This window comes from Bipolaris maydis (genome assembly GCF_028858645.1).
Source record: "Bipolaris maydis strain C4 unplaced genomic scaffold PSV08scaffold_5, whole genome shotgun sequence".
Lineage (NCBI taxonomy): Eukaryota > Fungi > Ascomycota > Dothideomycetes > Pleosporales > Pleosporaceae > Bipolaris > Bipolaris maydis.
Window position 1 is genome coordinate 894946 of NW_027093861.1, and position 26353 is coordinate 921298.

The 26353-nt window shown below is 49.6% G+C and overlaps 5 protein-coding genes across 5 annotated transcripts; 2 read left to right on the forward strand and 3 right to left on the reverse strand.

The window, feature by feature from the left end:
* Positions 1-147: 147 nt before the first annotated feature.
* Positions 148-2516, forward strand: PSV08DRAFT_287168 (uncharacterized protein). The gene is made up of 2 exons (XM_066092582.1): positions 148-208; positions 1059-2516. The coding sequence occupies exons 1-2, from the start codon at positions 193-195 to the stop codon at positions 2285-2287; spliced, it is 1245 nt and encodes a 414-aa protein (XP_065949315.1). The 5' UTR covers positions 148-192; the 3' UTR covers positions 2288-2516.
* Positions 2517-2547: 31 nt separating this feature from the next.
* PSV08DRAFT_220603 (major facilitator superfamily domain-containing protein) lies at positions 2548-4564 on the reverse strand. The gene has a single exon (XM_014226803.1). The coding sequence runs from the start codon at positions 4531-4533 to the stop codon at positions 2668-2670; it is 1866 nt and encodes a 621-aa protein (XP_014082278.1). The 5' UTR covers positions 4534-4564; the 3' UTR covers positions 2548-2667.
* Positions 4565-13748: 9184 nt separating this feature from the next.
* Positions 13749-14995, reverse strand: PSV08DRAFT_176579 (uncharacterized protein; the record flags this gene model as incomplete). Its single annotated transcript, XM_014226801.1, has 2 exons — positions 13749-14534; positions 14585-14995. The coding sequence occupies 2 exons, from the start codon at positions 14993-14995 to the stop codon at positions 13749-13751; spliced, it is 1197 nt and encodes a 398-aa protein (XP_014082276.1).
* Positions 14996-15919: 924 nt separating this feature from the next.
* On the forward strand, positions 15920-17716 carry PSV08DRAFT_370104 (glycosyltransferase; the record flags this gene model as incomplete). The annotated part of the gene is made up of 4 exons (XM_066093182.1): positions 15920-16089; positions 16156-17162; positions 17219-17407; positions 17475-17716. The coding sequence occupies 4 exons, from the start codon at positions 15920-15922 to the stop codon at positions 17714-17716; spliced, it is 1608 nt and encodes a 535-aa protein (XP_065949316.1).
* A 1140-nt stretch (positions 17717-18856) lies between these two features.
* PSV08DRAFT_388284 (transcription factor/nuclear export subunit protein 2-domain-containing protein) lies at positions 18857-26283 on the reverse strand (the record flags this gene model as incomplete). The annotated part of the gene is made up of 3 exons (XM_066093487.1): positions 18857-21389; positions 21488-21624; positions 21676-26283. 3 exons carry the CDS (start codon positions 26281-26283, stop codon positions 19199-19201), a joined length of 6936 nt encoding a protein of 2311 aa, XP_065949317.1. The 3' UTR covers positions 18857-19198.
* Positions 26284-26353: the final 70 nt, after the last annotated feature.

Below are 26353 nucleotides of genomic sequence, written 5' to 3' on the forward strand. Positions count from 1 at the left end.
GACGGTGGGCGTCGAGCGAAGAGAGTTGCTTGGGTGCCAAGCGGGTGGCTAGTGTCGCGCTAGCCCACGCAGGTGTGGTCTGTGTCGGGGGCGCGCGCCGCCACGCCCTCTGTTTCTATCTCTCTTTCTCTATCTCTCTGCCCGATGTGACAACGAGGGACTTGAGATCAGCCAGCGCGCCCCAACACCACCATGTCTGCAGACCAAGGCCCCAGTCAGCCGTCGGCTGCGGCTACGGGCAGTGACAAGGCGCCGGCGCCCAAGGCCGCAGCAACATTTAGTTCATTCATCAACAGTGCGTCGTCCCATGTCACCCCAATGCACCACCGACTGGGCTAAGTCATGACTAGAGAACACGACGGGCAAAAAGTTTGCGCCCAAAGCTGCACGACGACGGCCAGCCGCTGCCTCTGTGGCTGGCTCGACATCAGCGTCAGCATCTACGCCTGCGCCAGAAACACCAGCATCCACTGCAGAACCGCAGGCAGAGCCCCAGCCCTCGAATGCGCCCGCCGTCGCACCATCCACTCCTGCCCAATTACCTACCCCAGTTGCGACACAAGACCTCGCAGTGACAGTCGATCCTACGCCTAGCGACGCTCCGCCAGACCCTGCGCCGACCAATGCACATGTTCAGTCGCAAGCAGAGAGAGAGTCACATCCAGCCGTAGAGCACCCACCAGCCCAGGGCCTGACTACCCAGTACCTCGAGGACGATATCCAAGCCGGCAGATCCCCCAAGAGACGGCGCATAGAACCCCCCGCAGAGCCGACGCAACACACAGACGAAGCAAGCCCACACCAGCAGCCAGATCCGGCAGGAGTGCAGGATGGAGCACAGTCACCAGGCGCCGACACTGTGCAACACCCCAGTGACTCACAGGCACTTCCGCAACCACGAAAGCGGAGGAATCCATCTTGGGTAGCGGTAAATGACCCCACCGGGGGCGATGGGGAAGGAGCGGCTGCTGCTGCACCTGCCCAAACTTCTCCCCAGCCCCCCAAACCTCGCGCAAGGAAGAACGCTATCGAGCCTGCTACTGCTCAAGACGACCAAGATACACCAGCTGTGCCAAAGAAAACGAGGAAACCTAAAAAGGCCAAGGCCGCTCTGAGCAGCGAGGTTGTCGAGGGGCCTGAGAGCGAGGTCGGACGCATCGCCGACGAGATTGTAGCTGCTGCTGTACAACCCAAGCCCAAGGCAAGAAGAAGAAAGAGAGCCACTACCGAGGGCGAGGAAATCGATGGGGTCGAGGGCGATGCTGGCACGATGCGGGAAAAGAAGCGCAAGGGACGACCACCACGGGAGGCTACCCCACCAGATGCAGAAAACCAGGTCATCGACCCCGATGTTACTTACATGGACTCTCTCGCCGCCCGTACAGTCCGCTGGGGAAAGCTGTCTGCCCGAGAGAAGGAAATGCGTACCATAGACTGGGAGGCGGTCAAACGGCGTCGGAGGGAGGAAGACTCGAAGGTCATAATGTCCAAAGCAGAACAGGAAGCAGCAGACAGGGCTCTAGCCGAGGCAGGGGCACAAATCGCTGCACAAGCCGAACAAAGACCTCGACTCCGACTGAACGCAGATGGTATCATGGAGCTGGAACCCGACTCTGGAACAATCGATCGAGGAGGTGACGCGGAAAGGGAGCTGGACGCAATGGTCGTCACTGAAGACCAAGACATCACCGCTCGCCTAACCACCCGTAGCTTCATGAAAAACAACAAGCGTTTCCCCAATGAGTTTCTCCTACCAGGCCAAGGACGCCGCTGGGATAGCGAGCTTACCGAACTCTTCTATCAGGGCCTCCGATCTTTCGGCACCGATTTCCAAATGATATCCCAAATGTTTCCAGGCTTTACACGGCGCTCCATCAAAACAAAGTTCACCCGTGAAGAACGCGAGAACCCTCAAGGCGTCAAGGAAGCTTTGCAAGGTCGCAGCGAACTGACCAATGGTGGCTGGAGCGTCTTCCTCGAGAAATCGAACAAGACAGAAGAGTCGTTTGCTGACGCAGATGAGATCAAGCGTCAGATGGCTGCCAAGGAAGCAGAGTTTAAAGAACGCATCGCAGCCGCACACGCAGAGGCGCAGGAAAGGAAACGCCAACGAGAGCTAGCTGGCATTGACGAAGACGGAAATCCCTTGGGTGACGGAGCTGCGAACAAGGAAAATGGCAAAGGAAAGAAAAAGAGGGGGAAAAATAAGCAAGTAGCATTTCAGGAAGAGCAGGGCGTGGAGATTGTGGGACATGTTGGTGACGACGATACCTGGGGCCAAGAGTGAGCTTTGTGGGAGTAGAAAATCCATCAGATGGGTATGTCCTAGTAGTTGAATGGGTGATGGGGAATCACCTGAATTTGCAAGCTAGCCATGCGACAATACGACTCAATGGTTAACGAAATACGATACCCAACTAAAGAAATTTTTATTGAAAAAGTTTAGCTTTTCCGCTTTGATCACATATCTATCTTACTTCCTTCTGTACATTTATCGAAATGAAAACATTGGACATGGTACTCAAGGGATACATGGCATGATGATTAACTGGAAACGAAATTCATAATATCGTTACTATCTATATATTATCTTTGCTCACACGCCTTACTTGAACGCATCAAAAAAAAATCTAAGACATTTTCGCATGTATGATGGCGGCACAATGTTTACTTGGCAGCAAACCTACTCTTGGCCCTCAACTTGGCTCCAAAAAAGTACAGCACATAGACACCAACACTACATCCTGCGGACAAGCCCGCAAGCAGCGTCACACCACGGTCGACACCCAGATTGTGGAAAAGCGGGTAGGAGAAATGAATGGCACCGGCTGCCAGGGCACTCCTGAGGAAATCGTTGCCAGCAAACAAACTAGCTGCGTACTGGGGGTACACCAGTGGCAAGTAAAGGAAGATACACTGGATAATCAGGAAGATACCAATAGTTGTGATAACGATACCGATACACGAGACGATCCAGTGGATATCCGGGTTACTCGTCCATCCGAAGATGAAGAGGCCAATGGGCACGAGAAAGGTAACGAACAAGGCGGGGATGAGGCGGCGCTCCGGGCTACCGAGACCGTGAAGCCGGATGCTGGGCTCGACGCGGTAGTAGATGTACCACCAGTACCATGCTATGCTGATGATGACGCCGACGGTGACGGACAGGAATGTCAGGCCCATTTCGCCGAGGTTGAAGTGGTACATTGCGTTGTAGACGAGGGGGAAGGCTTCGAAGAAGGAGTAGAAGATTCCGTACACGATGGCAGTGTAGACGGCGGTGAAGGCGATGCTGGGGTCCAGCAGCATGAGTTCAAAGGGGCGCCAGAGAGCTTCGGTGGCGATGGCCCGGGGAGTGAGGTTTGCCTGGTCGATTTCCGATTGGCTCTTGAGCTTGTCGTTGCCGGTGAGGCGGCGGAGGCGTTGGGCGCGGCGGAGGAGGATGGTTGCCGAGGAGGTCTCTGGGAGGAAGAAGAAGAGGGCCAGGAAGATGGGTCCGTTCATCCAGAGCATTTCCCAGAGCGACCAGCGCCAGTTCTCGGCTGCGACGCTGAAGCCACTGATGATGGGGCCGAGGGCTGGGCCGCAGGTTGCAGCGAAGGCCCAGAGGGAGAGGACGTAGGGGAGCTTGATCAGGCTGTAGATGTCTTGGAGGGTGGCGCCGCCAGTAGCCAGGCAGGGACTTCCAAAGAAGCCTTGTAGGAAGCGGAGTACGATGAGTCCGGCAAAGTTGTCGACCAGTGCGGTTGGGACTAGCAGAATGACGAAGATGGCATAGGAGATGATGTACGGTGGGTTTCGACCGATGACTGGGATCTCGCTCAATGGCGAGAACAGGAGAGGTCCAATGCCGTATGCCAACACGTACATTGACAGACCGAGGGAGGCGGCTCCGATTTCTACGCCAAATCGTGCCATGACACCAGGTATACTGGAACTGTAGATTGCACTGCCCATGTACACGCCCATGGTGTACACAAGGATGAGGCTGAGGACGACGGCTTTCTTGCCAAACGACCAGTTTTGCGGGTTGGACTCATCATCCGTGTCATACCAGTCTACCAGTATGGTACCATCGCCGAGAGTCTCGGGCTCGATTGGACGGCTGGGCCCGCGCTCTACGGTTGCTAGTGAGAATTGCTGTTCGAGATCTGCCTGGGTAATTGACTTGTGCAAGGCTGTTCGTGTTCCTACGCGGGAAATTTGCGTTCGTGCAGTGTGCTGCGTTCGTGCGGTTTGGACCTTTTCCAAATCGGTGGCAGATTCATCTTCGCTCTCGGAATCTCGCCTTTCCACTGATGCTTCTACGGCTGGTCGATTGCACACTTCTTCTGTTGCAGGACCTTCATGTTCAATCTGTGGATCGCGAGAGGATTCTGAGCTTAGACGCTTGGGCAGTGGGCGTGTGTGTCGAGCGTAGGCTGCGGGTATGACAAAGTCTGGGCGTTCCTCGGGATACTGGAGTAGGCGGTTGTTGGTAAGATATCTCAGGATCTGCCCAATTGGGGCGTCCCGAATGAGGGCCGATACCATTTTACAGAAGTTGTTCGGGGCTCTGATTGGTTCGGGTATTCTTCGATAAAGGACAAGGGGTGAGTGGTGAGTCTGGGAGGAAGGATGTTCTTGTGGTGAAGTGGTTGATGATGTGTGGATTGGTTTGATGCAATTACTGTCAAGCGACGCTGGATTACATTTATCTTGTATCCCACACCTATCTCTTCTTCGGGGCACGCAAAGTTCTACGGACTTGCTTGGTAAATCCATTGCGCCAAGGTTTTGTAATGCGGATATCTTACAAAGCGCATGCGACATTCTAATCACCGCACCAAAACCCTGGGTGAGGCAGCGGTAGACGAGCAGATAGGGAAAGGGGATTTGTCCATGACGTATCCATCGCAGAACTAAAGTGGAAAGCCAAGATGGAAATCACATGCATATTGCTAAGCAGGACAGCACGCAATCTGGTTGGCACGCGAAAACAAAAAGCAGTACGGTGCTTTATCAGCAGGCTGGCTCACTAAGCACATGCACGCGCTAGTGGCTGTGGGGTTGGTCAAAGGCGTTAGGGAACGTCGACTTGTTGGTCCGGGCATAACCCCGCCGGCCCCGTCCAGCGCCAAGCCAATGTGACCGTGCTCCTTCCCTGCCACATGGACATAACCATGGACATAGTGAACATGTCCAAGCCACCTTCTCTTCCATCACCAACACAGCCGAAAAAACATCTATCACGCCATCCTCTTCTCTTTCAAGTCGTCTTCTTATACAGATCAATCAATTTTGTTGATCAATGTAGCGTCGCTAGTCTGCAAAGAGATGTTTTCAGGACCAATCCGGACACGCAATATACGTGAACACTACAACCACGCTTTGGTACGTGGCTTACGAAACGGCCTTCCTGTCAAAGGACCCTGGTACCGGTTTTCCTCTGAATCGTCTAGATATTGGCCTACCATCACCAAATAGTATCCATGTTCTCGTGCATGATCAATCATGAAACGCGTGTGCTCGTGCACAATGCCCTCATAAGTGTTGTACTTACGCTAGGCTCGGCCAGGTTTCGGCTTGATACTCGTTCTTACTCTTCTTGATGCGTTCCACAAAAAAACGGCGCTTCAAGTTCATGTAATTTCCTTCCCAACCTCACGCGTGGATTTTACTTGAAGTCTCGGACAGAACTCTTAGCTCTGGTCTCAGCAGCTTCTAGCGCACAATGTTGCCGACTCGCGGGAGACCGCAATAGCCAGATGAAAACAGGGTGACAATGCAATTTATCCCCTACAATTTGCTCCCTAGATATCTAAAATACCTAAGTAAATAATTCTCTACTTTTGTAACAACTCTTAATCATTCTACAGAATATATAACGCCTTGTTTAGTGATTGAGACTATGATTTAATTTGATCTTGGTCGACGTTCTTATCCGGCTATGTCAGTGCTCCCCCCCTTGAGAAAAGTCGGGTCGAGGTGACACATGGTACCCTTACACTGGCTCTACCATGCGGACCGACAATCGGGTCAACATTCCCAAGAGTATGTTACCATAGGGATCGCTTCCTAGCTTTGTTTAGAGAACAAGGAAGAAATTGTACCCTGGAGGCCATAGCGTGACATCGCATGCTAATCCATCCCTGTTACCTGGTTTGTCACAAGATATCCTTGTTTGTTAGGCGGCAATCCGAGGTTAACTTGAAAACGCAGTTGCCACGATGCTCGTCTTTTGAGCAGCAAATTTTACAATTCGGTGCGCGAATACCGGTCCCACATCCTTAGTAGTTAGTTGGTTTTCTCGATTCAGAAATGTATCACTAGGCTCATGTTCTGCAGGAGATAGTAGCAGAATGGATTATTCAATACACTCTGTTACTGATAATGAAAACAATATTTTGGTCCAGCAGTTTTTGCAACCTGCGACTTTCTTAGTTTCATGTTCGCGAAACACACCATCATCTCGCATGTCCTTTTCCCATGAAACCCTACGAACTGTGATTGATTTCTGCTCCTCCACTCGATGCCTGCGAACTCACAGTTCACGTCTCGAGTTTGGAATTTAACCTGCTGTAAGGAACAGGATACCCACGACGGAGTTGAAGAAGGACCGGATTTGAATGAAGTCGCACCGTTGTGCCGTGTTTGGGATTCAGACTAACGGCTACAGCGACGGCCAGACCCATGAAAGCACAGGAAGCAGGTCGGTGTACTTAGTACCAACAGATTTTCGTCCGCTATCATGAGCGGCTCGGTAAACCCAGTACGTACAAGATGGGCTAACCTAACCTAGCTTAATGCATCCAGAACAAGTTCGAATCGTTTTCAGAAAACAATAGCGAGGGATCAAATTTACATGCCTAAGACACTTGGCCTAGTTCGCGCTGGCGCTGACTTTGAATGACAGTATTTCTGCGATATTTGCTAAGGGCCATTGCGTACCTCGCCCACGTGCTTTGTAAGGGCTTCTTGCACTATGGAATACATATTCTCTGGGGGTAAGCGCTAGTATATCTGTAAGGGAAGGACCCATGTTACAATAGCGGCACACTCCTATAGTACACCGACCTGCCTCCTGGCCAAACCCACGTGCATAGTCCGTGCTGTGTATGCTGCTCGGCTACAGTTTGTATATGCATTTGGAGTGCTTACAAAGTACGGAAGTCGCTCCCAAAAGTTATCGCCAGACCGGAGGAGCTCGGTTAGTAGTTAGTGCTAATAGGGGTGCCCGTAATATCACCGTAGTACTGCCAAGTCTTTGCCTAGTTAGAAGTACGCTATAACTTAAAGCTTGCTACTTCTATATACTTTAGATCCTCTTTACCTAGTAGTTAATAGCGTCGCTGTAACTAATGCTTATAGCGAGAGGGCGTTAGTAAAAAGCACGACGTCGTCGTCGATTCCACCTATAATAAGGGTAAGAATAGGGGCTTTAAAGTGACAATGACTGCGCGCGTTAGAATATCCGTGTTTCGGGCTATTCTTACGTTACAACACTCACAACACACACCAACTTCGAGTTTTCTAGAATAGGTGTAATTTTAGCTCAATATATACAAATCCATCCCAAGAAATCGATTGCAACTAGTGCCAAGTCGTGCAGCCCACGCGCTATAGAGCTAGAAGCTGGTAAAGTAGCTAATTTGAACACGTCTCACTCACGAAAACAAGAACACACAGACCACCCCGCAGCTTACTAAGAGAAAAAGCTTAGTAATAAAATGCCGCCTGATAGTGATACTATTATAGTAAATACGCAGGAAAACGGGCAAGAGAGCCAAGGACCAGAGGCTCAAATTAATAGAGAAATGGACGTAGAGTCCCCACCAGCCACCCCCACCCAAAACCAACAAACACCAAGCGTGTTTGAAATACCAATACTACCACTAAACAAGCGATACGCCAACTTCTCGCCAGAGACTACCTACAGAGGCAGAAACCCATACCAAAACACCTCCAGCCCAAAACCAATTGCCAAGAACGCTGAACAGGCAATCTATTGGGCTAGAGACCTAATTCTCCAGGCCTCTACAATGGAAGAATCTCATATAGCCCAAAACAAGCTACTAGAGCTACTAGACGTCTTTAGGGACTATACCGAAACAGGCAGAGTAGCCAACCAAATCACAGAAAAGCTATCTGCCAAACTAGCTTACCACTCAGCCACGCTCGCAAACGCCTCACAGCAAGCAACAAAGACGCTTAAACAAGCGACGATCGCAGCCTCAAACAAGGCACAACCAATAGCTGCGCAACCTACCCAAAAACCAGCCCAAAGCTCATACGCAGCTATTGCAGCAAACAACTCAAACCAGGCCTGGACGACAGTACAGCCAAGGAAGAAGCAAGCACAACAGGCTAAAAAACCAGCATCTTACTACCAGACGCTGGTTACACTAGAAGACGGCCAAATAATTAGCCCTCTACTAGTTAGAAACAAGATCAACCAAGCCTTCCAAAAGGCAGGCATCGCTGGCCCAGTTATCCAGCAAGTTTCAACAAGCAGAAGAAATAACCTTATCCTAACAACCACAGAAGGATACTCAGGAGAATTTCTTCTAAAGCAAGTTAATACATGGCAAAGCCAGCTCCCAATTAAGAAAGCCCAGCCGCTAGAGTCCTGGACTAAGCTTATTGTACATGGAGTACCAACAACCTTTGACGGAGCTGAAAACCTTCAGCTACTCCATACAGAAATCCCAACGTATAATAAGAACCAAACAATCGTTGGTAACCCATACTGGCTATCCAGAAGCTGGAAGAATAAGCAAACAAGCTCTATTGTAATTGCCTTTAAATCTGAAGAAGAGGCGAAGAAGATTGGTAGTAGAATAACAATTCTTGGCCAATCCCTTCGGGTAGAGAAATACCGCCAAATCCCACTAACTGCGCAATGCAGCAAGTGCCAAGGATTTGGACACAACTATAGCAGGTGTAGAAACCTAGCTAGCTGCCAGTTTTGCGCTGAAAACCACCTAACTACTCAGCACAACTGCAGTATTTGCAAAACCAAAGGGAAGGCCTGCAACCATACCCTGCCAAAATGCAAAAACTGCAAACAACCCCACTTTGCTAACAGCAAAGACTGCGAGGTATTCCTATCTATTAAATAATGGTAGAAAACCTTAAAGTACTACAAGTAAACCTAAACAAAAGTATGCACGCTACAGAGTCAACGCTACAACTAGCAATTGAACTTAAAGTGGACATTATCGCAATCCAAGAGCCGTGGATTGCACCTTCTAGCAGTAATAACTACGAAGCCCCAAGGTCAATAGCCCACCAGAGCTTCTACCAAATCTTTCCAAAAGTAGACCCAAACCTCCGCCCAAGAGCTCTATTTTATATATCTAGATCTCTAACAGCAGAGGTTAGCCAGCGAGAGGAGATAGGTGACCACGACGCTATTGCTATCACGATTCAAGAAGGACGCCTAAAGTTCAACATCTACAACGTATACAACCAAAAAAACGCAGAAAATATAAAAACCTTTCAAAGATTACTCGCTAATACTCAGCTACCAATATCCACCTTACTACTAATAGACGCCAACGAGCACCACCCTTGGTGGGACCCAGGCTGTAAAACTAGCCAAGACGGCCAGCTATTAGCAGATTGGATAGAAGACCAGGACCTTAGCCTCCTTAACACGCCAGGAACAGCCACTTTCTTTAGACCGCACCTGTCTAGAGAAACAACGCTAGATCTAACTATCGCCACACCAGACCTAGCCGCGAAAGTAAGAGACTGGCAAACAACAACAGAAACAGGATCTGACCACTATGGGATACTCTTCTCAATCCAGACAACAAAGGACCTAGTTAATAGCCCTACTAACCAAACAAGATACAATACAAAAAGGGCAGACTGGGACCTATTTAGAGAAGAGCTAGGCAAAGCTATCCAGAGCAACGCAGCTCTACAATCGCTAGATCAGATCCACCAACCAAGAAAAGCAGATTCAAGAAACCTACTCCTAGGCCAAGATAATAAGCTAAAGCTGCAACTAGACGCAATTGGAGAAGCTATTACGCTAGTAATCCAACAAGCCGCAGATAAAGCTATTCCACAACTAAAAGAAGGGCTAAAAGCAAAGCCCTGGTGGAACCAGGAGTTAACTAAGCTACGAAGAAACGTATCTCACTGCCAAAGAATATTCGCACAACAACTTCAAGCTACCTCTATAGAAGAAGCCTATCTTTTTAAGAGAGACTTCCTTCTAGCGCGAACAACGTACCAAACGGCAATTAAGAGAGCTAAAAGAGAACACTGGAGTAACTTCCTAGAAAAAGAAGACCCACAATCTATCTTTAAAGCTATGGACTATACAAAGGAAAAGAGAGTAGAAAGAATCCCTCCTATCCAGGGAGAGACGCTAGAAACCTCTTTTAAAGGAAAGTGCAAAGCCTTTCGAAAAGCATTATTCCCACCGCCACCAAGTACAGCACTACTAAGCTTTAATAACCACCAAGAGAAAGAGTGGGAGTGGCCAGCGCTATCAACAACTGAGCTAGAACGCGCTTGCTCTAATAAGGTTAAAAGTAGCTCACCAGGCCCAGACGCTTTATCACAGGATATTATCAGAGCAGCCTACCAAGCTCAGCCAAATACGTTCTTCAAAGCTTACTCTCTGCTATTCAACTACGGATACCACCCAACCTGCTGGAGAAGAGCTACAGGAGCTATTCTAAAGAAGCCGTCCAAGCCCGACTATTCTACCCCAAAGGCCTATAGGGTAATTACTCTACTAAGCTGCCTAGGGAAAGTAACAGAACGGATAATAGCTAAAAGACTCGGCTACCTAGCCGAGACTACCAACCTCCTACACGACTCGCAGATAGGAGGGAGACTAAAGAAATCAGCTATAGACGCAGCTCTACTTCTTGTAGATCAGATCCAGCACCAAAAACAACAAGGCTATACTACATCAACAGTCTTTCTAGACGTTAAAGGAGCGTTTGACCACGTTTCGCACAATCAGTTCCTAGATACACTAAAAAGACTAGGCCTACCTATCAGCCTAATCACTTGGGCTAAAACCTTTCTATCTAACAGATCTCTAAGGCTTGCCTTTGACGGCCAAATAGAAGAGTTTAGCGAGATTAACGCGGGCATCCCACAAGGCAGCCCAGTCTCGCCAATCTTCTTTCTCATCTATATTAGAGACCTATTCCCTCAAATAGATGGATTCCAGCTATCCTATATCGACGATATCTCAATCACAACCTCGTCAACGTCTATTAAGAAAAACGTGAAGATACTACAACGCGAGGTTAACAAACTAGTTACAAAAGGAAAACAACTAGCAATCGAATTCGACATAGCAAAGACAGAGCTAATCCACTATACAAAAAACAAAAGAAGAAAAGAAATACCTCTAGAACTCCCTAGCAAGGAGAAAATATACCACAAAGATACGATTAAGTGGCTAGGGGTATACCTCGACAATAAGCTATCCTTTAGAGAGCACGTAGCTATTAGAGCTAGCCAAGCAAAAACAGCTTTTAATAGACTAGGGAGACTAGCTAACATCGACCGCGGGCTATCTCCCTTTGCTATCAGACAACTATACCTAGCATGCGTCACCAGCATTGCAGACTATGGGTCGCCAATCTATTGGCGCAACCAGAGCTTTATTAAAGATCAGCTTCAACCGCTGCATAACGCGGCTTGTAGAAAGGTACTAGGAGTATTTAAAACAGCTCCAGCTATCCCAACAAGTATCGAAGCTAGCTTGCCGTCACCAGCCGTACGGCTAAGCCAAACGAATCGAAAATACGCTCTACGAGCTATACAACTAGCTCCAACCCATCCAATTACAAAAGCTATTGCAAGGCTACAAAAAACAACCCTTCAGCAATCAAAACAGCCAAATAAACCAAGACAACTACGCGCTATCACAAGCTCCATCCCATCTACCAAAGAGATAGAAGAGATCATCTCATATAGGTTCAGACCATGGGACTCTCTTAACTACAATATCTCTATATCAAAGAAATCCAAAGAAGAAGAGGCAGCCGCCCACAAAGATTATATCTAAACAATAGAGGATAACTCTATAGTAATCTACTCAGACGCCTCTAAAACTAAAGACAGAGATGGGATAGAAGTAGGCCTAGCGGTCTATAACCCTAACCAAGAAGAAATCTACGCAGAGACAAAGAACATAGGCGAGCAACAACTAGTCTATAACAGAGAGCTTAAGGGCGTTACAGCAGCGTTTGAATACGCTGCTAAAACAGCCCAAAAAGACCAGAATATCCACGTTTACGCTGACAACCAAGCTGCCATCTATAGGCTCCAAAGTCTATCAGATAAGCCAGGCCAACAATGGGTAATTCGGTGCCAAAAAGCAGCCAAAGCTATCCTTAACAGAAAAGCAAAGATCTTCTTAAAATGGGCACCAGGCCATACAGACATAGAAGGAAATGAAAGAGCAGACGCTCTAGCAAAGGAAGCTACAAAACAAACACCAAAAAAATCACAAACAAGCCTAGCCTTCCTAGGCACTAAGATTAAGCTCCTCCAACGAGCTAGCCAGGCAGAAGAGTGGAGAAAGTATAGAGAAAAAGTAAGAGAGAAGAAGACCAGCTACGGAGCTATCTTCGATCTAAAGCTCAAAAACCAACTAGCAATCCCTAGAGGCACGAAAAGAGACATTTTAAGCTCCTTCTACTCTCTTAAGATAGGGCACGGATACTTTAACTCCTACCTAAAGAGAGTAAAGAGAAGAGAATGCGACCTTTGTAGATGTGGGAAACCGCAAACTGCAGAGCACCTACTTCGATACTGCGGCTTTTACAGCGTAGAAAGAAACCAGCTTAAAAAGACTCTAAACCAAAAAATACTCAAACTCCCACGACTACTCCATACCACGAGCGGTATAGAAGCTACATTAGCTTTTATTACTAGCACGCGGATAGGAACAAGAAAGTGGCATCTCGGCCAAGAAGGCTAGAAAGAAAAATAAGAAAAACAATAACAAAAGAGGAAAAAAAAAAAAAAAAAAAAAAAAAAAAGGAAAAAAAAAAGAATAGTTAAAAATTTGAAATATTTAGCACTATTTCCTTCTCCCTAAGAGAGCTCGCTGGAAGGAAGCCTAGCTGCCCTACATCTCTCCCTGTTACCAAACTGCTCTTAAGCACCAGGCGTCTAGAAAGCTAGCAACAGCTTAGCTAGATATAGGCCGAAGCACCACAGTCACGCAATACAGCACAAAGTATCAAATTGTAACTAGTTAGATAGAACGGCCGTCGGCCAAAGTCCTACATAGCCAACGGCTGATACAGGACTATAATGGAATAATAATTACGTTACAACACTAAAAAAAATACTAGTATATTTGTTATCTATAGCTTCATTAAAGTTAGCTAAAAAGATATATTAGCGCTAAGATTATATCGGACCGCTTAACAAAACGCTACTAGCAAGAACTCCTAACCGAGCTCCTCCGGTCTGGCGATAACTTTTGGGAGCGACTTCCGTAGCAAGCAACAACATTGCATAACCCACAATGCTCCAATCCAGAGCATTTCGAGATTTGCAGTAGTTCAGAATCCGTGAAATGTTACCCATGTCCTCTCTCGTACTCAAACATTTGTAGACGATAAGCGAAAGCTAGTATTGTGGAATTGATCGAAACACTACGGGGGGATGATCGGACCCCTGGTCAGCTTTGACCATGTCACTAGGACCACCGTAAGCCTCCCCCCAGGCATCTTCGAGGACCTCGCTCCCCCACAGCCGTGTTTTTCATTTTGTTATCTTTGCCAGACTTCGACCCGCACGCCGGTCAAATACTTCAAAATCTCGTAGTCCAGAGACGGCTGCTTCACAGCAACCACTATAGCATCAAATGTCTTCAAAACTTCCAACTTCCAGCAGCTGTTCTCGAGTTTCGGCACCCTTGGTAGAGAATCCTGGCTTACCAATGGATCGCAAAACATCAGATCGACTTCGCCCGATTGGCGCAGGTAGTTCAGGAGTTGCAACCCAGGAGAGTGGGACATATCCGATTGGCCTGCCTTGAACCCAATCCCGACAACGAGCACTCTGGGTCGATGTGCTGCATCGTGTTTGTGACAGCTTTCCTGGAGTACCGACTCTAGGAGGTGACTGGCGATGCGTGATGGCCGGGTCATCATACGCGCGTGCGCCTGTTCAAGCAGCGGGAGTTTGCAAGTCGACATGAGATATGTTGGATTGACAGGAATGCAGTGACCTCCAATGCCCAGTGAGGGATACATAGGTAGGTATCCGAAAGGTTTGGTCGCGGATGTTTGGGCGACCTCAAAAGGATCGATTCCCAGTTCCTTACAGGCATCGGCCATCTCATTTGCGTAGGCAATCGCTAGGGTCCTCTGGCAATTCTCATAGAGCTTTGACATCTCAGCTACTTCTGGTTTGCTGACAGGAACGACAGTATCGAAAACAGTTTCATATAATCCTGTGATGGCGGCCAACGACCCTGGCGCTAAGTTGTCTAGACCAGAAACGACCTTAGGTATCGATTTAGGTGGAGGCTCCAGGCGGCCTGGGTCTATTCTCTGTTCCAGAGTTAGTTCATCTCGTTTCTGAGGCGTATGGGATGTCTTACTTCAGGCGACATACCACCGAAGATGCCACGAGCTTTAACCAGAGGCCCCAGTAGTTGCCTAGTCATTCCAACCGCAACAGTACTCTCTACAACCACTATGGAACTGACTTTCACATAGGGGCAGATCATGTCCACTGCACTGCAAATGTGCGAGGAATCGATTCCGCCAGTCAAGCTCAAAGATGTCGGCACACAGAGTAGAAAGTGTGATGCGTGTTGTAAATCACTATTGTCTGTAGTGAACTTGACATTGTGCTTCTCCGAGTGCTTCAGACGGAGATTATCTATCCGGGAAGGGGAAATGTCGTATGCAATTATGGGGAAGGCTGAAGAGAAAACTTCCATGAGATGTTCTCTCACATAGCCCACCCCGATGATTGCGATTGTGCTGGGTGCGTCGGACTTAGCCATTGAGCGAATTGTAGGATTCAGCAAACTGTGGTTTGAGTTGGACGATATATATTGTGGCACGATACGTGATCGAGCTCAAAAGATCAGAGGGGCGACCCGCAATCGAGTAGCTAGAAATAAGCTGATAGCTAATCGCTGTGAGGGATTGGTTGAAGAAGGTGCCTATCTGCGTACGAAAGAAGATGGTAATATATACTACAAGCTAGTCATGTGATACTACACCACAATATATCATGCTTTAGAAGATTAGAGATGATTTTATGAGGAAGAGCAAGTTTCAAGCAGAGAGAGATTGCCGGCACATGAGGTGATGGTGCGCTAGTGGTGAACGGATCGTATCACAGATATTTAGACCGGAGGAATTATTTGCTAGTGTTGAGATATATCGAGTTTTACCATAGAAGGCAGATGGCTGTATTCTCGGTAGTCAAGAATGCGATAGGGCCGAAGGTCAATATCAGTACGAATGTCACTTCCAAGGCTCTTCTCCGTCCGTACGGCCCGATGATGAACTCCCACAGGCTTCCGTCGGCTGCAACGGATGTGAAAACTCCACGATACCATGGCTTACCAATATGCCAAAAGATCTGGAGCCGGAGAAATAGCCCTCTCAGGCAAGAGGAGTCCAACAACACGTAGGTATCTGCCCGAGAGGCTAGCAGGTCGGTCACTTTTTCTAAAACTCTTGGAAAATGCCGTTCATAATCATGCTTGTATTCGAGTTGCCCTTGTCTAGAAACTTGAGCAGTATATCAAGCAAGATCTCATCTACCAAATCCAGACCAAGACAGTCAAGTTCTTTCCTGTTTTTCACAGAACCTACACTACCCAAGCACACGATTATTTCATTTTTATTTCAGCTTATATTTCTAGTCTGTTCAATTTCCCACTTTTAAGATGGGTATGATACCTTTTCCAAGCACCATGGCTGGAAATGCTGCCATACTAAATGATATACTAGATTATCTACGGAAACGATCCTTTCCACTGTCCACCAAGACGCTACGCAGCGCAATTGAACATTTGCCCAGCGTCAATACTCGCCGACTAAGAACTCAGAAATATATTGTATATGCTGTTCTGATTCCTTTGAAGTAAGCACCCCCCTCCCTGCATTGGCACATCATGTGAGATAGCGATTGCTGATTACTATCCTCCAGTTTGGCCCTGACACACCTGCTCTCAAACTACATCCAGAACTTCTGGTGGCTTATTCCACTGATTGCGTTGCGGCCCGTGGTTGACTTCGTTGAGATGGTCTGTATCCTCATCTTTGGCCTCGTCCGGTACCTCCGACCGACGCCTCCCAAGACTCCCGAAACACCAGAAAGCCTTGCGTACCTCCTCTGTTGCTACAATGAGACATACGCAGAGGTTATGGTCTCATTGGAGTCCTTGGCTGCACAAAAGTCGGTGGAAGACCACAAGAAAGTCATCCTCGTAGTCTGTGATGGCCGCGTTAGCACCAAAGGCATGACCAAAACGACTGCTGCCCATCTGGTTGAAGACATTATCGAGCATCCTACCAGCATTCGCATGTCTGACGCCTATACTTCATGGGACGGTGCTTCTATGCAAATCGAGCTTGTCAAGGGAGAATTCAGAGGTGTGCCAATCGTCTGCCTGGTCAAGAACGAAAACCGCGGCAAACGAGACGGAGTCGTTCTCATGCGGGCTTTCCTCTCCAAATTCAACCAACGTAAATCGAATCCGGAATTAGCAATGTTCGGCCCAAAGCTCTTTGCCGAACTCTCTGGTTTCCTCGAAAGCTTGTCGATCCAAAATGTCGACTATGTTGTTGGCATCGACGCTGATACTCGGTTTGATGACAAGTGCGTCTCCAACCTGATTCAAACTGTGAGGGAAGATGACAAGATCGTTGGCGTGACTGGTTTCATTCGACCCGACCCTACCAACGTGTCATCGTTTTCACCCGCCTATCTCTACCAGAATGCCGAGTACATGGCCGGCCAATACCGCCGTCGTCTACGCCAAAGTCTCACAAGTGAGCGGGTAACTTGCCTGCCAGGATGCTGCCAGCTGCTTCGAGTTGAGGAGTCTACATGTGGCGACGATATCATGAAGAAATTCGGATACTACCCCAAGGAAACCGATGGCTTGTTCCGAACCATCCAATCAATGATGAGCGAGGATCGAGACCACATATGTCTAGTACTATCAGAGAACCCAGACGTCAAACCCGTCTATGTCTGAGTGCAAAAGCCTACACTACAGCCCCAACCAACTTGTCCGTCTTCCTAAGCCAACGCCGCCGATGGACCCTCGGCCCCCTCACAAGCGACTGTCTCCTCTTCTGCCGCAAAAACACCGGCTGGACTGAGCGACTCGCTGCCTTCAGATCCGTCGTAACCTGGATCATTGCTCCCTCCCTCTTCTTCGCCAACTACCGATGTACGTAACGTTTCCCTCTCCCTTTCCACTCCAGAAAAAAAAACTCACTCTAACATTCCCCTCACAGCCCAACTCGACGCCCGCATCCTCCTCGTCCTCATCTTCATCGACACCTACCACAAGTTCTGGGACACAATCGTCATTCTCATGTGCGCACAGTCGATCAAAGATGCAGTGCAATTAGTGGTAGGGATACTACTTTGTCACCGTTTTGGCCCCCTCATTGGCCAGATGACGCAAGTGTACACACTGCTCAAGATGGACGACTTCAGGTGGGGGAAGACGCGGATTGCAGTTGCGCATAAATAAGCAGTGAGAAGAGCAAACAAACGCCGGACAAGAGATATCTCGCGGCAGTGGCGGGAAGGGGGTTTCCAAGATCTGGATTAGTAAATATTTCTTACTTGCATGGTCCAGTCCGTAGATACCACTGCGGCTACGTGAGAATGGGGGTACTTCGGTTACACACACACACTCGTGGGCAATGCAGGAAGACGGCGATTCAGATTCTGTTCGGTTCTGTTTTTTTTGTTTTTGCCCTTTCGGCTATGCCTAATCTAGGTTCCGCCAGGGAAAACAGGGATATGGAAATAAGTGTGATTTTCGGTAGTAAGACGACGCTACCGAGACGGAACTCTCCTACATATTTCATTAGTAGCGCACACCTGACATCGGAAAGCCCTGCCTAGTCTAGTTTCAGTATATATTCCACTTTTCCTTCTTTTTTAAGCCCAACGAAGCTTCCATGTAGACAGGCCGTTGAAACTAGGTGACTAGACCTTTCTGTTGTCATCCTAACCTAGATCAGCGTACTAGTTGCAACGCTAACCGACATCTACGAAGCCCAAGTAGAAAGGAAGGCGAACGGAGACGGGAAACAGAGCAACCGAGCAGGTCCCAAAACCTTCCAATGACGGTGATTGGTAACCTCATATACACTTACAGCCAGTAAACAGTGCGGAAGAGGGAGGGATGCAGATTTAGCTCCAATCTCACTATTTCTATGTACATATCTACATCTGTAACTACCCGCTGCTCACTGACCTGGCTTCTCCGGCTACTTACTCCTGTGGCTGCCTATTACCGGCTCCTCCGGCTGGTCTAGCTGAACTGGCTCCAAGAGGTTATGTTATTCGTTTCATGACAAGGCGCTAGCTCAAGACAGGTCCCCAACATATTAGCACAGCTATAGATAATAAGACGCGCGGTACATTGTCCAAGTCCTGTAAAGACGAAACACGCTTTCCATAGCTCTAGTCCGAAAGCCTTCATTCGTAGCTTAATCTTCATCTCCACATCCCCACAAAACCAAGTACTATTGAGACAAAATCCCAAAGGAAAACCCAACTCAAAACCTCGTCACGGGAGAATATCGCCAACGCCCTATTCAATGAAAAAACTCATTGGCCAAGCTCAATTCTCATCTTGGAAAATACAGAAAAGAAAAACGCCCAAACATGGATTTCCGCATGAAAGATTTTTGCGATTATTGGCTCAGGGTATCGTAATAGTGTATGTATACGCTCTTTCAAGGGAGAGAGTGAGCAAGAAAAAAGCTGCTTTGAGGAGAGGTGTGGTAAAAAAGAATCGAAAAATGGACGCCGTGCAATGCAGCCTTTTCCCCCTTTCCTGTTTGAATGTTCGCCGAGTCTGGAAATAAACAGCGAGATAAAGAAAAAGATAATATGTTGTTCGATGAGACGGGTGACCTCTGCTGCTGTCGACGATCCTTTCATTATCCTCATCTTTGCGTCTGATAAGCAATTCCCTGACTCCCAATAATCCATGGTTCTATCGCCTCCTCTTTGCATCACCGTGTGCTTGGTCCTGGGGATCGCGGCCTCTCTTGCGGCCATCGTCTCCTCCACTTCCTCCACCGTTTCCTCGGCTTCGCCTGTCACGTTCTTCCCTCCCTGAAGTTCGTCCCTCATCGCGGGAGCCTCGCTCACGCCTGCTGCTCTCGCGTGGTTCCCGTCCTGACCTCGACTCGCCTTCTCGTTCGCGATCTCGTCGACTGCTTTCTCTATCACCACCACGTTTTTCTCGTCCTCCACGCTCACGCTCAGAGCTACGCTCGCCTTCTATGCGATCCGAAGTCCCACTGCGGCTGCTTCGTTCGTCAGAGCGACGGTCAGGCCGATCTGTTGATCGCTCTCGTCCTGACTTTTCACTCCGTCTGCTGTCCTTGTGGCTACGAGACTCTGAGCGAACATCTTCCTGCGGGATACCCTCTACCCTGCTTTGACTGTCGTCATTTCTACCACCTCTCTGATATTGGTTTGGCGTTGAACCATGAGGCGGTGGTAACATGGGACTTGCCGTGCCACCGGATCCATCTATCGGTCCATTGGCCCGGGCGGCTCCGCGACCACGAACTGGTGGGTTGGTAGGCGGGACATTACGATCACCAGTCCTTTCACCAGGCGTGTTCGCTGACAAGACATTATTGATAGTCCGTAAAGGGTTCCCACCATTTCTTGACCCCCGGTCTCCAGCTGCAGGACCCGTGGGAGGACCCCAACCATTTGGCGATGATGGAATTTGACCCTGAGATGCTCTATTGGAACCTCGTGGACCGCTTGGGGCGTTCGGTACGTTCGTCTGCAGTGGCGGGCCATTTGGTCCTCTGCCTTCGATGTTCACAAGCCTACTAGGGTGGACACCTGCAGGTAGTGACGCTGCAGGACCAGAAGGTGCAGTAGGTGTAGGAGGTTGCGACTGTGACGGCGTCCGGTCACTGCGAGGTCCTGATGGTGGCCCAGGCTCCGAGGGTTGGTTCAATCTCCCGTAATTGGGGTCTTGGGCCTGATGCCCCGAGGATCGTGGGCCAGAGTTTGGTTGAAACATGTCCCTTGACGCACGAGATGAAGTGGCGGGATCGTTGCGTCCGCCACGCGGTCCTGTAGGTGCGCCTGATCCCATTTCATCTCGTCGGTCTCGATTGCTGGGTGGTAGAGGGAGAGAGCGGTCATCTCGATGTTCACGCGGCATATCGCTGCGTCCATGATAGCCAGGCAAGCGCTCCTCCATTCGACGATCTTCCCCGCGTCTGTCATCGCCATGACGAGGAGAATTCATACGAGAATCACGCTCCCGACGATTGTCTCGGTCAGGTCTTGGTGCTTCGTGTCTGCCATGCTCAACTTGATTAATAAGGGCAGCACGAGCAGGATTAACTGTGGGCTCTTCCTTGACCGATATTGGCGCCTGGGGCAGCCGTTGAGACCTGTCGTTCTGTTCCATACCGTAAGGGACATTGGCTGGTGGAACCTCTCGTCGATATTCATTATTCAATGAGGCGGAAGACGGCATCCGACGGGCCTCCATCGCTGAAGGTCCAGGGTGCATACGAGGGTCAGGACGCTCACGTTGATCTCTTGGGTCTCTGGCGTCGCGCGCATCCCAGGTGGGTAGTGGTCGAACTGGTGGCGCCCGTGTATCTCGTAGTGGTGCTCGCAAAGTGCGGTCGTCATAGTCGCGCTCTCTGCCAGACCATTCTCGATGTTCGGCCGTAGGAGGTATTCTTTCAGGGGTTCTACCATCAGGCATTCGCCCACGACGACCAGGAGATGGCTCACGGTGACGTCCGACGTCTCCGGGGCGGTCCAGTCGACCATAGTCACTTTGTGGAGGGCCTCGGTTGTCGTAGCGGCTATGCGCAGCTTCTGGCGGCCGATCCATAACAGGACGCTCTGATTGTCGTGCCCTCGATGGCTGTGAGTCCGGCCGGGATGGCAAAGCATGTGATGGTCTTCCAGCCGTGGCGGGTTGCATGGGCATATTTCTACCATCTGGTCTTTGTGGTACAGATGACGGGTGCATTGGAGGTCCCGGCTTAGGGGCAGATCTGCCCATTACCAGCTCTTGTTGTTGAGAGGGGGTAGATGGCTGAGCATCAGAATGTCTAGATGCGGGATGAATCGAGTCTCTTTCTCTTGAGGGCGCAGGAGTTCCGGGTGTAGAAACATTACGCTTCGATGTGCTATCATCCATGTCTCGTAGAGGGGTTTGTTGGGTTCCATTTCTAAGGGGGGCGATCAGTCTCATTACTGGGAGTGGCGGTGTCAACACTTCACTTACGGTTCGGAAGTTGGCTTGAAAGTAGGTGCAGACGCATTGAGCTTTGTGTCCTGTGTTTGCGAAGGCTTCTTGTTTTCTGTTGCAGCCTTGTCACTAGTATTGGTCGTACTTCCGGGAGCAGGTGTTGGTGCAGGTACCTGGGTTGCGTCAGTTCGCCGTCGAATACTCAGCAAATGAAGTGGACTTACATTACGGAATACATGGTCCTCCTGCCAGGTCTTCTCACCCTTGGTAATAGGACCCAGGACCGATTCCAATGATTTCTTGAGATCACCCCTCTCCTCGTTCTTGCTCAGATGTTCGATTGTCTGCTTCAGCTCTGTGCCCAAGCTTTGAACCTTGGGGAAGTTGTTACCCAGAGCATGCAAAACGTTGATAGCATTGCGCATCTGCATGTAGCGGCCAGTCTCAAGACAAGTTTTCAGCGCAGTAGTAAGCGACTTGTGCCACTTGAACAACACCATGCAAAACTGATCGTACGTAAAGAAACTTGTAGCGTTTCCATTGGCATCATAACTCCTCCCAAAACCAGGAAGGTTCTTTTCTGGTCCTAGTGCGTTCTTGGCGTACGCATCGTCCTTGTTCTCGTGCCAAACTTGTAGCTCACGAAGTATGTCACTAAGGAATCGGCCAAAGGACAATGACTCTGCTTCGGTATACATGCTGATGATGCTTGTAAGTCTGTTGGTAGTGAAGAGGACGTCTAACAATCTACTCATGCGGAATCCAGGAACGCCTGAGCTATGCATGAACATGAGCATGGACGAGGCATATTGCGCGTCTTCCAGCGACATGCGGCTGCGTGGAACGAAGCAGTCTTGGAGCAAAGCATTGTGCAACGCATCGCACTGTGGACCAATCATCGCTACACCAGCAAACCATCCCTTAAGCTCAGCCCTGAGGCTGTCTTGTGTCGCCGTGTTGGCTTGTGTAACGGTTTGTCTTTCTTCCTTGAGTTTAGGAATTTCATGCTTTGCCCGTCGTGCGGCATCGGTCTCCGCCTTAGGAACGTTGGGTCGATAGCCACGGCGGTCAGGGACTGGGGCAGGCAACTGCCGCTCGAAATATTCAATCGTCTCTTTATACTGCTGATCAATTCCCCCAATGTCGACATCTGGTAGAGAAAGTTGCCAGAACGTGACATAGTATGACAAACATGGGTGATTACCAAACTTAGCGGGCAACTTTTCTTGGAGCTGATTTGCCAGGCGCTCGATTTCTGCGTTTGGAATTTCGGGTAATGAAGGCTTCTCCGAGACGGCAGATGGATCTGTATCTGCCATTTCGACATCTTCACTCGTCTTTGTTGTCTCGGTAGCTGCTCCTTCGGCTTTGGCGCCGTTTGTGGCTGACTCCTCTTCAATGCCTGTCATAGAAGTATCACCATTTGACTGCGTGTTGGCAATGAGTTTCGCACGTTGATCAGTTCGGAACTCATTAGCCTTGGCAGCTATACTTGCGCGAGCAATGGTGAAGGCAACATCTGGTTCGATGTTGAAATCAGACATCATCTCGATAAGAGGCGGGAAGATCGTGTCAAAGTCATCCACGGTAACGTATGCCCGGAGGAGCTCCAGATACTGAAGCAGATTGGAGCGAAGCTTGTCAACGTTGAAGAGAACTGGCTTATCGGGAACCTCTTGCTGATCGACACGGTGAATGTAAGCCTCCACGTGCTGCGCAAGTGCAATAAGAATCTGCGGTCCCAGACCTGTCTCTTTCAGGCACCTAACCAGACGTCGCGCAGAAGAACCGGCCAAGTGTCGATAATCCGCTAAGCGATGCTGCAAAGTAAATGTTCGAAGCGCTGGTCCAGCACAGAGGGCTAGGGTCATCGCCTCGGAGACGGATCCGCTGAGGCTGATTCCGCCCATAGACTTGACCATCTGCTCAAGCACATCCAACATGTAGAGCTCACCTTCTGCAATTAAGAGTTGGCGCATGGTGAGTTGAAGTATTGGGACGGGGTCCATCAAATGATACTTTGCGTAAGCTTTGCCGACAAATGTAGCAATGTTCTTAAGCCAAGGGGCAGATAACATGCCATCGTCCTGATGCGAGCCTTTATCGGGGCTGAGAAGGTACGTCACCAAGGTCCAGGTTAAGACGTCGTATCCGAGCAAGGTGAGATATCGGCTGCACTCCACCAAAGCAGTAATCATATTGGGGTAGTTGACTAGTTGCTTGACCGTTGTCTTGAAGACCCATCCAGGACTGGCGTACGAAATTTTGGCTATTTTACGGCCATACTCCTTCGTGTTGGTAGCAGAAATACGGCTCATTGTCTTTTTGGTCTCATCGCGGACTTGTTCGAAAGCCCTCTTGCTGGCTGGCTTGAGCATTCCGTTAAACCATTGTTGGTAAATGGTGTATCGAGTGGCAGTGTCGAAATGTTTGAAGAGGTCCCACACCTCATTGATAATTCCGGGGTTCCTGCCGGTGAAGGATACCGCAGGCGCGATAAAGGTGGCTGAAAAGTTGATCCATCGTTTCCGGTTCTCTTCTGAGGGGTCATCGGCTAGATTTCGCTTGCCAATGCGTATGATCTTTGTCAGGAGCACGGTATCCCTACCGCACTCGACTCCGACCAAGCCTAAGAGACTGGTACAAAGCTTGATCACGTCGTCTACTTCTTGACATACAGGGACACTGTCAACCCAGTCTTCCCAATAGAACTTGTAATCAACGCCTCCATCAGAATCCTTCTGGTCAGGCTTTGCCCATCTAAGAGTCCGTCGAGGAATGAAGTCACTGGGCCTCGGAGGGCCACGTACACTTGATCCTTTGATAGAAATGGAGGGCTCTTCGAACGGAGTAGGCTTTGATGCTTCGTACATCTTGCTCAAGGAGTGGTGGGCCAAACGGAAGATGAGACCCTGGAGCTCAGGGTATACTTCCAGGAACCAGGCATGGCGTCCAAGGATAAATAATGCTTCCGGTAGTGCGCCAATACACAATAGACTTTTCAAAAGAGTATACTTCTGATCTGTTGGCTCGGGTAGGTCTTTCTTCTTTTCTGCAGATTCGTCGGGATTAACAGGTGTATTTCTTCCGGTGTCCGGTTTCGATTTGCTTTCGGTATCCCTTAGACGGGAAACGGCAGGTTGTCCAGGTGTATCGTCAGGTAATGCGCCAGCCATAGTCAACGCATTAGAAACTGCGCCGCGTTCCTTGTCCTCCTTTTCCTTCTTAGCCTTCAGAAGTTTCTCCTTGTGCGCAGCCATATCCTCTTCCAATGGGTATAGATGTGGGTATAGATCAAGAATGGAAATGAATCCAATCTTGATCAAGAGCGCGATTAGGTACATGAGGTTTTCGGGGAGGACATCTGAAGCATCACGGACGTCAGAAGCATAGAAACGAAGCTTGAAGCCGAGAAGTTGTGCTGCAATGTCGTTTCCAGACGGGGGAAGAGTCTTGGTTTGCGTCATCCATTCGTCTGCCCATTTTCGAGCTGCTTGCTGCTTGGAGAGTGGTGCACCTTCGGCGGGTAGAGTTTGGTCCGGCTGTCTGTTGTTCGAAATTACACGGCGTGCACCAAGCTCAAAGAATGCCTGAACGCCTGCCCGATCGCCCAGCTCACCTACACGTTGCCAGAACTTTCGGTCTCGGGATTCGCGTAGTCGCAGCTGCTCTTCCTTCTCTTCGTCTGAGTAATACCAGAGCTTGGAGCCTGGCTCAGCCCACCGCGGAAGCGTGGGAACTTCAGGTTCCTCCCATTCGATGTTATCGAAACCGCGCAGCTCGGGCCACCATGCGCTCGTCCGTAACAACTTGACGAAGAATCTACCGTGCTTGACTAGGAGATTGGCAAACACATCGAGTGTCACATCGAGAACTCGTCCAATATCCAAGTCGAAGGCGCCAATGAGTGCATTTACCCGTTGGTAGGTCTCGCTCACGACTTCCTGGTTTGGTGGTTCGCTGTTTACAGTGGTGAAGTATTCGGTCATTAGCTTCGAGTAGCCCTCAGTCTCTTCACGCAGAAGGTTGTAGTTGGATTGCCGGTACAGTGCGTGGGTGGCTTTGCGAACAGCCATCTTGCCAAAACTATCGCGAACCAGACCCAGCGACTTCAAGAGGTCGTTCTCGAGCTCGGAGCGCATGCGTGAAACGTCGATATTGGTGGCAACAAGCATCTGCCGTACAGATACCTGCTTGCTCTCATCGTTCGTGAGCGAACTCAAAGTATCGAGGAAAGTCGATGTTGAGTCAATGTCGTCGTCGGTCGGTACCGATACAATGTCCCGCACTACAGAGCCCAACTCGCCAGCATCCAGAACATGGTTTATGGACGCCTCGATGATTTCGTGGAATACGACCGATAGGGCGAGTACATTGCCCTCGCGCTGGGCAGACAAAGCAGCCTGCACCACAGCGTCGCGTGCCTCGCCATTCCAATGAGCGACCCGGTCTGGCGTTAGATACTCGTTGCTCTCAGGCACCTGGCGCGGCGTCGTGGGTCTCGAGGGCTGCGCAGGGGCGGCAGGGCGCACAGGAGTGGACGGTGTCGGCTGAGGCGGCCTGGTTGATGTGAAGGAAGTATTGCTGGTGGGCGACATGGCAGGCGGCGATGCATGAGAAACGTTAGGGCTCTGGGGAACGCTGGAGCCGCCGCGGCCATTGTTTCTGCTGGGCCGTCTACCCGCTCCGCCTCCGCCGCGTGGGCTGTTGGTTTGCTGCTGGTTATGCACGAGTCCCATGTTCTGCGGGCGATGCGGCGACGGGCGGCCGGTGCGATCGTCATCCTGTGAGTAAGTGCGGTCAGGTCGCTTTCGCTTTGGCGGAGGAGCCATGGTGGTACCCTCTCAGGATCGAGAGACCGGCGCGAACTGGGGGTTGATAAAATATGAGGCGAGCATGCGG